Raw genomic sequence first — 12,096 nt, 5'->3', positions numbered from 1 at the left:
AATTTTCATGTTTTAATCAAGGTCATTGGGTGGGTGGGGCAGCGGCCTAAAGCCCTCGATTTGATCAGCCACCACTGCTGTCAACTCTAAACATACTGTGTGGACTAAAGGGCAGATTATACTTCTGCAACCGCACACATCAAATGTTGCCTGGGTCCGTTCACGAACCAGTTTTGCTGGCATGCTTCTGCACCGTTGGTCCGAAATTTTTAGGGACACACAGCAGTTTCAGGCCAAAGTGCAAGGGGGAGCCTATTTGAGAGCTTGAGAGAACTTCTGTGCTGCCTCACATATTTATATCTCAGTCTCTTCCACCTTTGTAAACACTCCTTTGGATCCCGCTCAAGGATCTGGCTGATCTCCCTCCAGGAGTTCTCAAAGACCTTGGCAACTTTATATATAGTTTGTCTGAAGCATCGTACAAGTGGTTGTACTTCTGAACCTTCTCGATTAACCTTTCATCGTAGTTGTCCATTGCAGTTGTTCCTCGGTTTTTAAAAATGGCACACCCCGGCACCGAATCAAGAAGGACGACCACACAGACAGCTGGAAAGGCATACCAAGGACCAATCACAGCTGCCTTTTGTCTGCGCACTTCGGCTTGACGTCTGCACGGGTTTGCGACCATCCAACGCGTAGTCAGGATTTTTTTGAGGTGCGCGACCACAGTTGCCGAACCTCTGCACGGGGTGTGTGTGTTGAGGGGGGGAGGTCGGCGGGTGTGGCGCGTGGTCTCGCACAGACACAGATTTGACGATTGCAAAGGCTATGTGTCAGAAGCATAAATTGGCTTTAAGGGGTAGTGTGGCATACCCAAAGTGAGTGGCAGCATCATGCTTAGAACCTTTTTTTCCTCTGCTAGAAGTGGAGCTTTAATAAGGTGGTGGAAATCACTGACAATTCCAAATACCAGGCACAAACCTTAGGCTTCTGCAGTAAAGCCAAAGATTAAGAGGAGCTTCATCCTCTCAGCCTCACAACAACCCCCTGTGGGCAGAAATATGCCCTGTATGCAGCTAGAGAAATAAAGTAGGTGAATGAAGAAGGGTTTAGCAGGTGCCAAAATTGCTCCTTCAAGCCAAACTCTGCTCTCCTTTTACATTTTCCCAACTATAAGCTCAATTAGCTACTTGGACTGACTGCAGTAGGAGACATTACAGGTGCTGGTCATAAAATTAGAATATCATGAAAAAGTAGATTGATTTCAGTAATTCCATTTAAAAAGTGAAACTTGTATATTATATTCATACATTACATACAAACTCATATATTTCAGATGTTTATTTTGTTTAATTTTGATGATTACAAATGACAACAAATGAAAATCTCAAATTCATCATATCAGAAAATTAGAATATTGTGAAAAGGTTCAAAATTGATGGCCCCTGGTGCCACACTCTAATCAGCTAATTAACTCAAACCACCTGCAAAAGCCTTTAAATGGTCTTTCAGTCTAGTTCTATAGGCTACACAATCATGGGGAAGACTGCTGACTTGACAGTTGTCCAAAAGACGACCATCGACACCTTGCACAAGGAGGGCAAGACACAAAAGGTCATCGCTAAAGAGGCTGGCTGTTCACAGAGCTCAGTGTCCAAGCACATTAATAGAGAGGCGAAGGGAAGGAAAAGATGTGGTCGAAAAAAGTGTACAAGCAAGAGAGATAACCGCACCCTGGAGAGGATTGTGAAACAAAACCCCTTCAAAAATGTGGGGGAGATTCACAAAGAGTGGACTGCAGCTGGAGTGAGTGCTTCAAGAACCACCACACACAGACGTATGAAAGACATGGGTTTCTGCTGTCGCATTCCTTGTGTCAAGCCACTCTTGAACCACAGACAGCGTCAGAAGCGTCTTGCCTGGGCTAAAGAGAAACAGGACTGGACTGCTGGTGAGTGGTCCAAAGTCATGTTCTCTGATGAAAGTAAATTTTGCATTTCCTTTGGAAATCAAGGTCCCAGAGTCTGGAGGAAAAGAAGAGAGGCACTTCATCCACGTTGCTTGAAGTCCAGTGTAAAGTTTCCACAGTCAGTGATGGTTTGGGGTGCCATGTCATCTGCTGGTGTTGGTCCATTGTGTTTTCTGAGGTCCAGGGTCAACGCAGCCACATACCAGGAAGTTTTAGAGCACTTCATGCTTCCTGCAGCTGACCAACTTTTTGGAGATGCAGATTTCATTTTCCAACAGGACTTGGCACCTGCACACAGTGCCAAAGCTACCAGTACCTGGTTGAAGGACCATGGTATCCCTGTTCTTAATTGGCCAGCAAACTCTCCTGACCTTAACCCCATAGAAAATCTATGGGGTATTGTGAAGAAGAAGATGCAATACACCAGACCCAACAATTCAGAAGAGCTAAAAGCCACTATTAGAGCAACCTGGGCTATCATAACACCTGAGCAGTGCCACAGACTGATCGACTCCATGCCACGCCGCATTGCTGCAGTAATACAGGCCAAAGGAGGCCCAACTAAATACTGAGTGCTGTACATGCTCATACTTTTCATGTTCATACTTTTCAGTTGGCCAACATTTCTATAAATCCTTTGTTTTTATTGGTCTTCAGTAATATTCTAATTTTCTGATATGATGAATTTGAGATTTTCATTTGTTGTCATTTGTAATCATCAAAATTAAACAAAATAAACATCTGAAATATATGAGTTTGTATGTAATGTATGAATATAATATACAAGTTTCACTTTTTAAATGGAATTACTGAAATCAATCTACTTTTTCATGATATTCTAATTTTATGACCAGCACCTGTAGATTTTTTTTTGTCACCACACATTTATAAATACACATGCCTGCTAATGCTTTTGGCAATGCTTGGTTGTTGCTTTTTTCACTCTATTTGGAGGATTATCTGTAACCTTATAACTTCAGTCCATCTACTGAGATCTAAGCCTCTTAGGGGAATGAAACGGTTGGCTGAATGGACTGTTGCATCCCTTCCCCCTCATTCACATTCATGCTGGTTACAGAAAAAACAGGACGGAAAACATCTGGTACAGAGAATCATCAACAAACACACCTTGCATGCTGGTTATGTGTTAATTTAGATTTGATTTGATTGAATTAATTAGGTTTCACGTGGAAACTTGTGTAGATACATGAAGTAAAATGAAAAACAGAAAGGGAAAGCTAATTGGGAGTTTCAAGCTTTATCTTGAATCTGTGAACTATTAGGAGATGGCCAAAGGGGAAAACTGTATTAATGATAAATAACACCCGTCCCTGATTAAGCCCATTCTTACAATTTACTACATCAGAAAAAAAAAAACAGAACAAAGTAAAACAGATTTAATCTGTTAGATGTTAAAGATTTAAAAGTTAGAAAAGTTCTTATTTTCTCCATGTTGAGGAACTATTATTATTTAAGAGACGCTTTTAAAAAACTTTAATCAGTGTAAAAAATTCACTTCAAGTGTGACTAGTGCATAAACTGCAGCTTTCATACTGGGCTTTATCGTAGAAATCCAGACGTTCTGTGATGTCTTTAGAGGATTTTTAGACAAAATGTTAAATGGAGACCAAGAAAAACAGCCAACAGAACACTGATAAAATTGTGGAGAAGTATAAAGCTTGGATTAGTTAAAAAAAAAACAATATTTGTAGCTTTGAACATCAGAGCAAGCATTGTTCACTCAATACGTTGAAAATGATGAGAATGGTACACCTGCAAAACTTGTCAAAATGTGACTGTCTGCCTAATCACACAGCTCAGGGAGTTGGAGCATTATTCTGCTAATCAACCAAGAGGCCCATGATAACTACAGTAGTGATATACAATTCAGTAGGCAGAATGTTTTTATTTGCTGGAAATCTTGTCCACATGGAAGAAAAAGCAGGAAAGGGTGTTTAGGAGAAGGACAACATTGGGAAAAGGTGCTCTGGTCACATAGGTTTTCAACTGAGCTGTTTGTTTTAAGGTTAATAAAAACATTATGTAACAGAAGACTGAGAAGGCAAACAACCTTGACATGTTGTGGTGGCAGCATTATGCTGTGGGAATGATCTCTGTAAACAGAACTGGGAGCCACATGAGTCAAGACAAAGACAGGGCAATCCTGGAAGAAAATTGGATTAGCTGTCGTGCTGAAGACAGAGCTTTAAAGTTAATGTTAAAAATGTTATCATTGACTCATACAGCAAAGATGAAAGGACACGAATGTCTGTTTGCATATTTCACACTGGTCGGATTTAAATGATGCTGCTTAAAGGCTTTAAATACTATTTCAAATAGAAGTGTTTTCTTCATTAGGAGGATTCAGCAGACAAAAATTGTTTTAGAAACAGAAAAAAAGCATCAACAAGCTATTTTTTCTGTCATTTAAAATGTCTACTTATCAGAATCTATAACCATATGACTTCTCATACTCAGCTTGTGTATTGATGTGTTTAGATGCTGCTGTTTCCTGGTCAGCCACCATCACAATCTGGTCGGTACTCGGTTTCCATGAGCGGAGAGCTGATCATCACTGACATCCACCCTGAAGACTCAGGCTTTTACGTCTGCCAGGCGATCAGTGTGGCAGGAAGTGTGCTGACGAAGGCTCTGCTGGAGGTGGAAGGAGGTAAAACTTTCATCTAAAGGTTCATGTTTTGAGTGTGGCAGAGGTTCCTTCTTCACAATCAGCTAATGAGGTAAACATATTAATTACTTAGTGGGTGCACAACAATTGGCCTCATGGAGGGAGAACACAGTTGGAGGCCCCACACTGGATGAGCAATGAATTCTTAAGTTAATGTTCTTTTTCAGGCAGCTTGTAAACAGCAGATTTATACCTTCTTTGTGCCTTTTGATGTAGCTCATTAAACTCTACCTGCTTAGCATCTGAAGTATTCTCTCTCAGTATGTTTTACAGCCGGCAACTTTCTTATTACATTTTCTGAGTCTTTTAAATATGTTTTACTTTAAAGAATAGCAATAGCACCACTAAACTACAGTGCTGTGATGAACGATTTGCTCCCTGACCAATTTGTTCTGTTTTTTTGCATTTTGTCACAACTAAACCAATTTGGCCATGTGTGAAAACATATCCTTACCCTTGTACAGTCGTAAAATAGTCCTGACTAACTACATTTTCTGGTTCAATTATACAACCCACCGCTAATTACTCTCAGATTTGTCATACCAACAAATTGCTTAAACAGCAGATTTCTCACAGCATGAAATAGACAAAAAAAACATTAAAAAAGTAACGAATCACATCCTGTTTTAAAGTCTTAAATTAAAGTTGAGAAATTAGGTAACTGACATTTTTGGGTGTGGAATGGGAGCAAAGGCATTTTAATGTTTTAGGATACCAGAGAGCCAATTATCCACAAATGGTGAACACATAGAACCTCATTAGGAATGGTCAGCCTAGCAATACTACACAAACACAGCATTTGCATCTCAATAAGAAAGTAAAAAAAGAACAAAGAATAAAACCTTCCTTTACCTCAATGGACAGGCTTCATGTAAGAAAATGCAACAAAATCAGTGTAAGAAAGAGACGGGGTAAAATATGCATGCAGTGTTAAGCTGCAAAGTTAAAGCTAGTTCTCACTACAAAGAACAAACACTATTAAACATTTAATTAAAAGTAACGCAACTTTGGGAAGAAACAAAACATTTAAAAATATGTCTATTATGTGGACTGATGAGAAAAAAGTGTTCATTTTCTAAAAAGTAGTCTAAGACTTGTGGAAAAAATTACTAAACAAGTGGTGATAGTGCAATCCTGTAGGGTTTCTTTTTAGTTCTAACCTGGATGCCGTACAATCATTTATGGAACCATGAATTCTGCTCTGAAGCTGAAAATAATTTGTGACATGCAGCTCCATTTAACCTGGGTTATGTAACAGGACAATGATCCAATTCGCACCAGAAAGTCTCCCTCTAAAAAGCAAAAGAAACATTTTTTTACTTACTTGGTCAATTTAAAGCTAATTAAAATGATGCGACTAGAAGTTAAGCATGCTGACCATGCTTCAAACGATTCATTGTGGATTAAAAGAACATCCAAAAGAAGAAGAGTGGAGCAACATTCCTCCAAAGCAATGTAAAAGAGTGATTAACAGTTTGCTAAATGTTGCTTTTCTCCCAGGGTGGCATAACTAGATTTTTGTTTTGGGGAAAAGTAAATTTTTCACATGAAACTAATGTAAAAGTCAATCCAACTGTATATGAGCCATCCTGATTGTACATATGACACCTCAAATCTGTGTTACTCCCTTGTATTTTTTTTTATTTTTTTTATTTTTATTTTGTTTTTCATTGTGTGTGATACATGTACACTTGCACCTTAATCCTTATTTATCTTGATATACTGTACATACCTTGACATACTGTATATATATATTGTTTATTCTTAATGCACCTTTTTCCTCCTTGTTTGCACCTTCTTTAATTACTATGCCAATATGTGACCAGTAAATTTCTCCGCTGTGAGATCAATAAAGCTCATCTAATCTAATCTTTGGTTTGTAAAACCTCTTACAGTCTTAAAAGTTAAACAATTAAAAGGAATGTTTCGAATTTGATGTCACAATAAGTCTAACAATCGGCATCATATAACTGTATACAAAAAAGCAAAAACAGAAAAAATATCCGTCAAAGTGCAAATATATTTTCCTTCACCTTGTAATTTTCTGGGTCTTCTGCTCTAAATCTGCCAGGACCTTCAGGGCGGATCCCACCGATCATTCGGCAAGGCCCTGCCAACCAGACCTTATCTCGCGGGGCAATGGCACAGCTGCATTGCCGTTTAGTTGGAGGCACCTCAGTCCAGATCTCATGGGAAAAAGATGGAGAGAGGCTGCAGGGAAACAAACCTCGAGTGACCTTGATGGAGAATGGCACCTTGCAAATTACAGATCTAAAGGTGTGTGTATGTGTGTCTGTGAGTGTGTGTGCGGGGGAGGTGTGGGTAGCTTTTATTCAAAGGATTTGAAAAGGATGGTTTTCAAAAGTCAGTCGCTCTTCGATAGAAAAGGAAAATGGAGCAAACTGGTGATAGAAACTACAAAAACTCTAAAGAATAATAGTGTCTCATCTCTGACCCCCTTGCCACCTTCTGCTGCAGCCCACCTAGTGACAGAATTTTATCTCATTTCCATCAGAAACTCCATTTTCCCTGGCAAAATTAAGGTGAGGCAGGATTTCAAAGACCAGCCTTTCCAAGGCAGAGCATTATCTCTCCAGCGCAATTATGTGCCCATGTGGTGTGTAATTGTAATGTTAATGAAGGCGCTTGTTTATAAATGCTAATGTGTTCTCCTTTGATGGAAGACGAGTCAGAAGACTCTTTTGTCTTGCAACCCCACCTGGAGGTCAGTGAGTGTACGCAGGAAGGTGCAAAAGTGGCATCAGTTTCATTAATGGACTGGCGATAGCTGATTAATCATGTAAACCTGGTTTTAATTAGATCTCATGGCTGGACTTTACTTATTCACTCCCACTCTCTACCCTGCTTCCCAGCAGTGGTGGCGAGCAAACTTGCAGCATTAAGCTTTGGTCCAATGCACCACTGAGGCAGGGGAAATCTGCCATGCCGATGTGCTCAATGGAACAGAAGAGATGCATTAGTGTGGCGTCAAAAAGGGGGAGGGGGTAGAGATGACTAGAGAGTACCTAAAAATATTCACTCCGCTCATGCCCCTACAAGCCATCAATATTTTAGCAGTAGTTGGAGTCATGTAAAAAAAATTCACCGGCTGCCGAACGCTGAGCTGTCTGTCAGCCAGAGGTCAGCACTGCAGAGGGTGATCTCATATGGTCCGGTGATGGTTCCAGCAGACTGGCTTCCAGCCTGTACACAGAGAACGCCACGAGCACCAGTCAAGTGTGCAGACATATACAACTCATAATTTAATCAGGTAGGGTGCAAAGCTCTTTCAAACAAAAAACAGAATAAGGGTTAAAATAGCTGCATGTAAACAACATTAATTCCTCTGCACTGACTTTGAATAAATACCTCCTGCAAAAAAAGAACAAAGCCTTGTTGGTGGATGCAAATAGGTTAGATGGAAATATGTGAACCTAGAATAATCAAATAACAGACCACTTTCGGAGGTCAGTAATTAAGAAAGGGCAACAAAACTATATATATATAAAAAAATAATTATTTATATATCGCATACATTAGAATACACTAAAGTTTGTGGTCTGAATGTGAGAAAATGGGGAGAAGTTGAATGGGTATGAATATATTTGGGAAGCAGTGTGCCTAAAACACACCTACATCACAGCTGCAGTCTTTCCCCTAACAGCAGATCATTGGTCTGTGCATGCAGAGAATGTAGTATTGACACCTACAGAGAATTATCACCTATAGAGATTTATCACTCAGCTCTGCTGAGCTTTTTGATGGGTTTCAGCCTATTTTTGTTTGGTTTTTATTGTCTAGAGTGTTGCTTCTCTGATTGACTCTCGCTCATTCTTCAATAAACAAGCCGACAAAGCTTTACAAAATAGAATAGAAGAATCTATTTAAATCTGTTAAATCTCATGTAAAGAACCTTCTTTTGGAAGTAAAACAAAACAATTAATTGTAGTGTTGATCATAGGAATAAGTATAATTGTTTTTTTTTCTTCATTATTGAACCTTTCTTTCTTAAGGTAATCTGATACGACAACATAGAAACAAGAACTTGTTGCCCAAGTTATACATTTTGGTGGAATCATTTCCTAATCTAGTTCTTTCCATCCATCTATCCATTTTCCGTCTCGCATATCCCAAGCAGGGTCGCGAGGGGTGCTCCAGCTATCTATGAGCAAGAGGCGGGGTACACCTTGGACAGGTCGCCAGTCTATCGCAATAATCTAGTTCTAACAGAGGGAAAATGATTTTTACAGGATCAAACATATGCATAAACAAGATACTTTAATAAATGCTCTTTTGGGCATCAACAAGCAGAAATTTATGCAGACCGCAAATTATCTAAACGAAATCGGGGAAATTCCAGAAGTGTAATGGCGCTTTATTTAATATCAAATCTGTATCTATCTGTGGTTTTCTGTGGAAACACCAAGCTGTCTCTAACTTCTAATCACTCAGCTTCTGATTTCAGGTAATGGAAAACAGGTTTGAATTAGTCCTCCTCCATTTTTTCCTTCCACCTATGTGATATATCACTTCAACTGGGAATGAAATAGTTCCTTTGCATGAACCTCCCACCACCATGCTTGTCTTTTTAAAACTCTCACTGACTCAATAAATGTACTTCTGGTTAATGGTTACAAAATTCTTAATCTTTTTTACATAGGACATTTGGCTTGTCTGATTTTAGATTTTGAGGCAGTTGCTAATTTTATATATATATATATATATATATATATATATATATATATATATTATTTTATTTTTTTATCATTATTCTTCTCTATAATTTGCAAGGATATTATTTGCAGTGGAAACAGGTTTTATATCTAGGTAATTAATTTATTTTGATGCTATCTATGGAATCAACCCCAGAACGAGTAAAATATCTTATGGAGCTGGTGAGAATATTACTAACCATAACGAAATAATTCTGTATCAGCTTTGGCTGTAATGCTTCTCGGAAACGACAAACTCATTATTCTAAACTTAATTCAAAAGAATTGAGATTAGTTAACAAATACTCTCAGGGATGAAAACCTAATTTTTGGAGACGTGAACTGATTAGGCCTAAAAGGCAATATTTAGCCGCAAGCATTATTTTTACATTTGTAAGAAAAGATGAGAAGCTTGTAAGCCTGCAGACAAAATACTGTGAAATACAGGATAGGCATTGCATTGTGGTGGTGTTTTTTTTTTTTTTAAAAGAGGGACAGTAATACTTTTGCAGCCATGATGGGAGCATACAGAAAAAGGATTGTATGTAAATAATGAAAAATGATATTATAAAGATTATACTTTAAAACTACTTTACTAAGAATAGCTGATGAAAAACAGACATCAGAAAGAGGGAAGGTGGGGTTGGGAGTAAATGTTTGCTAAATATCTAGTTCTAGCTGTATGTTAAAGGTACGTTGTGTGATCTATAGATCTTACAACCTATAATGATAAGGTTTTAAAGCCATGCTTAAAACCGTGGTATTACCATAACACTCATCTCCATAATGAAACCTTACATGCTGTAATAAAAACCTTAGTACAATACACTTGATGGTGATACTAATGGACTTCAGCTGTTGTTTGACAGGACACTGACTCAGGGATGTACACATGTGTTGCATCCAGCCCCACGGGGGAATCGAGCTGGAGCGGGATGTTGACTGTCAGAGGTACTTATAACCAAACTTACCACACTTGTCACTTTCTGCTACATTTTACACCTTGTTGCACTTATAGTCCATTTGCTGGGGGAGCACCACCTGCTGCCTGAACACTACACAATCTGCACCAGTTTCTGTCAAACTGTTAACCAGAGCCAGCCCTCTGACTGTAGTCATCTCTTTGTGCCATAGAGGATGCAGCCTCTTCTGGATCCAGAGCTTCTGAGTTCATCCAGCTTCCAGGACCTCCACAAAAACCTGTGGTGACCGAGGTGACCAAAAACACGGTCACTCTAACATGGCAGTCAAATCCTCATGAAGGTGGGGATGCTGTTACCTCGTATGTCATCGAGGCCTTCAGGTAGGATTTTTCAAAGATTTTATGCGATTTGAATAAAGTCCCTCATTATTTGATTGTGTCTGTATAAGAGTGGGAAAAACCTTGTTTTTAATTGATAGGAAACTATGTCAGGAGTCTTGACGCTTCTTTTCAGGTCCCAAATAAGTTCACACACACAAAAAAAAGTTAGATTCAAATAATGTAAAAACAAAGCTGCAAGGGCATCAATTTCTCACCATTTGCTTCCAAGTTTTTATATTTACAGCTGAAGGACACAGTTTCTTGAACCCAAAAATTTATGTGTTCAGGTACATTGTTCTTTTGATGTACTTAGTTTGGAGGCTCGTAATTGTTTATGTCTCCACCTCACTCAGCTGAGATTTGGACTTTGTTAATTCCAACTGAAGCAGATAAACAATGCTAATACGGCATAGACAGTGCTAATGGTTAATTGAATTCTGACACTCATTCATTTACAAGTTGTAGTATTTGAGACAACCTAGAAGTTTAAAAGACAGGTACAACTGGTAAAGAAGAGTGTTTTCCATGTAGGACTCCTTGGTAGAATATAATCATATATTTCATTATAGACTTTGAAAAAGTTAACATTGGTTTTATTATGTCATACTTTGATTAGTGTAATGATCTGTGTTGTTTGATGACACCAAGCTGTACAAAATACCGCTACACACCTTCTGACAATATCTGCATGCTATGATGAAATCACAAGCATTTCTGAACTTGCTTCCTGTTTTCATTTCAGGATTTTGTTTCAATATTTGATTTCTTGTTCTACGAGTAACATCCTACTTGACTGGAATACGTAACCTTATACGTTATTCAGAGCATACATTTCCACAAATAAACTTGTGTTAAACAGTTGCGGCTCAAAAGCAGAGGTTCCAGCAATTTCTTTAGTGTTGCTTCGTAAGTAGTGTAACAGACGGTTTTTTCCCCCATCCAATTTAAAATAAAAAGCATATTTTTGGTTTTTGCTGTGTTGATTGCAGGCTGCATGGTGGGACAGTTGGTAGCAAGTAGGCAGTTGGTTCATATCCTGGTCTTTCTGCATGAAGTTCTCTTTTTGCATGGGATATCTGACAGATCATGAGTGTGAATTGGTTTCTCAACGTTTCCCTTAGCTGAGCGTGTGTGTAAAGTTGTTCGTATTTGTGTGTTTTGCTATGTTATGGACTAAGCAGAGGACTGAACCACAAAGCAGGATTACTGGTTAGCGAGACAATTTCAGGTGACCTGGCTTTCTGGTGCCAGGAAGCTGCATTCATTCTTAGACCAAAACAACTTTTATTTTCATTCTGTATACACAGTGTACACACAACAAATTTCATTTAGTACAGCTTTTCAGACAGTAAATGAACATTTCCTTTCAATAAAGTGCAGTAGTGATCAAATGTGAACAGTGTGGGAGAAAAAACATGGTGCAAAAAACCATGGTAACGTAATCTGAAAAGCAAACCTGCTACAGGGCAGACTAGCTTTCAGG

General features: G+C 38.7%; 1 protein-coding gene across 2 annotated transcripts in view; it reads left to right on the top strand.

Annotated features, from left to right (window-relative positions):
* zgc:77784 (uncharacterized protein LOC402947 homolog) overlaps positions 1 to 12,096 on the top strand; it is a 114,470-nt gene that overhangs the window by 63,776 nt on the left and 38,598 nt on the right. For both annotated transcript variants that reach the window (XM_038303376.1, XM_038303375.1), the window contains exons 8-11: positions 4,409 to 4,580; positions 6,670 to 6,875; positions 10,180 to 10,261; positions 10,445 to 10,613. In XM_038303376.1, coding sequence (XP_038159304.1) covers positions 4,409 to 4,580; positions 6,670 to 6,875; positions 10,180 to 10,261; positions 10,445 to 10,613 — 629 coding nt within the window. The remainder of the gene's footprint in view (positions 1 to 4,408; positions 4,581 to 6,669; positions 6,876 to 10,179; positions 10,262 to 10,444; positions 10,614 to 12,096) is intronic.

The sequence above is a fragment of the Cyprinodon tularosa genome, unplaced genomic scaffold (genome assembly GCF_016077235.1).
Source record: "Cyprinodon tularosa strain WSP-4 unplaced genomic scaffold, ASM1607723v1 ctg51, whole genome shotgun sequence".
In the NCBI taxonomy this organism is placed as follows: domain Eukaryota; kingdom Metazoa; phylum Chordata; class Actinopteri; order Cyprinodontiformes; family Cyprinodontidae; genus Cyprinodon; species Cyprinodon tularosa.
Note: the sequence above shows the minus strand (reverse complement) of the source record. Positions and strands in the feature narration are given on the sequence as shown.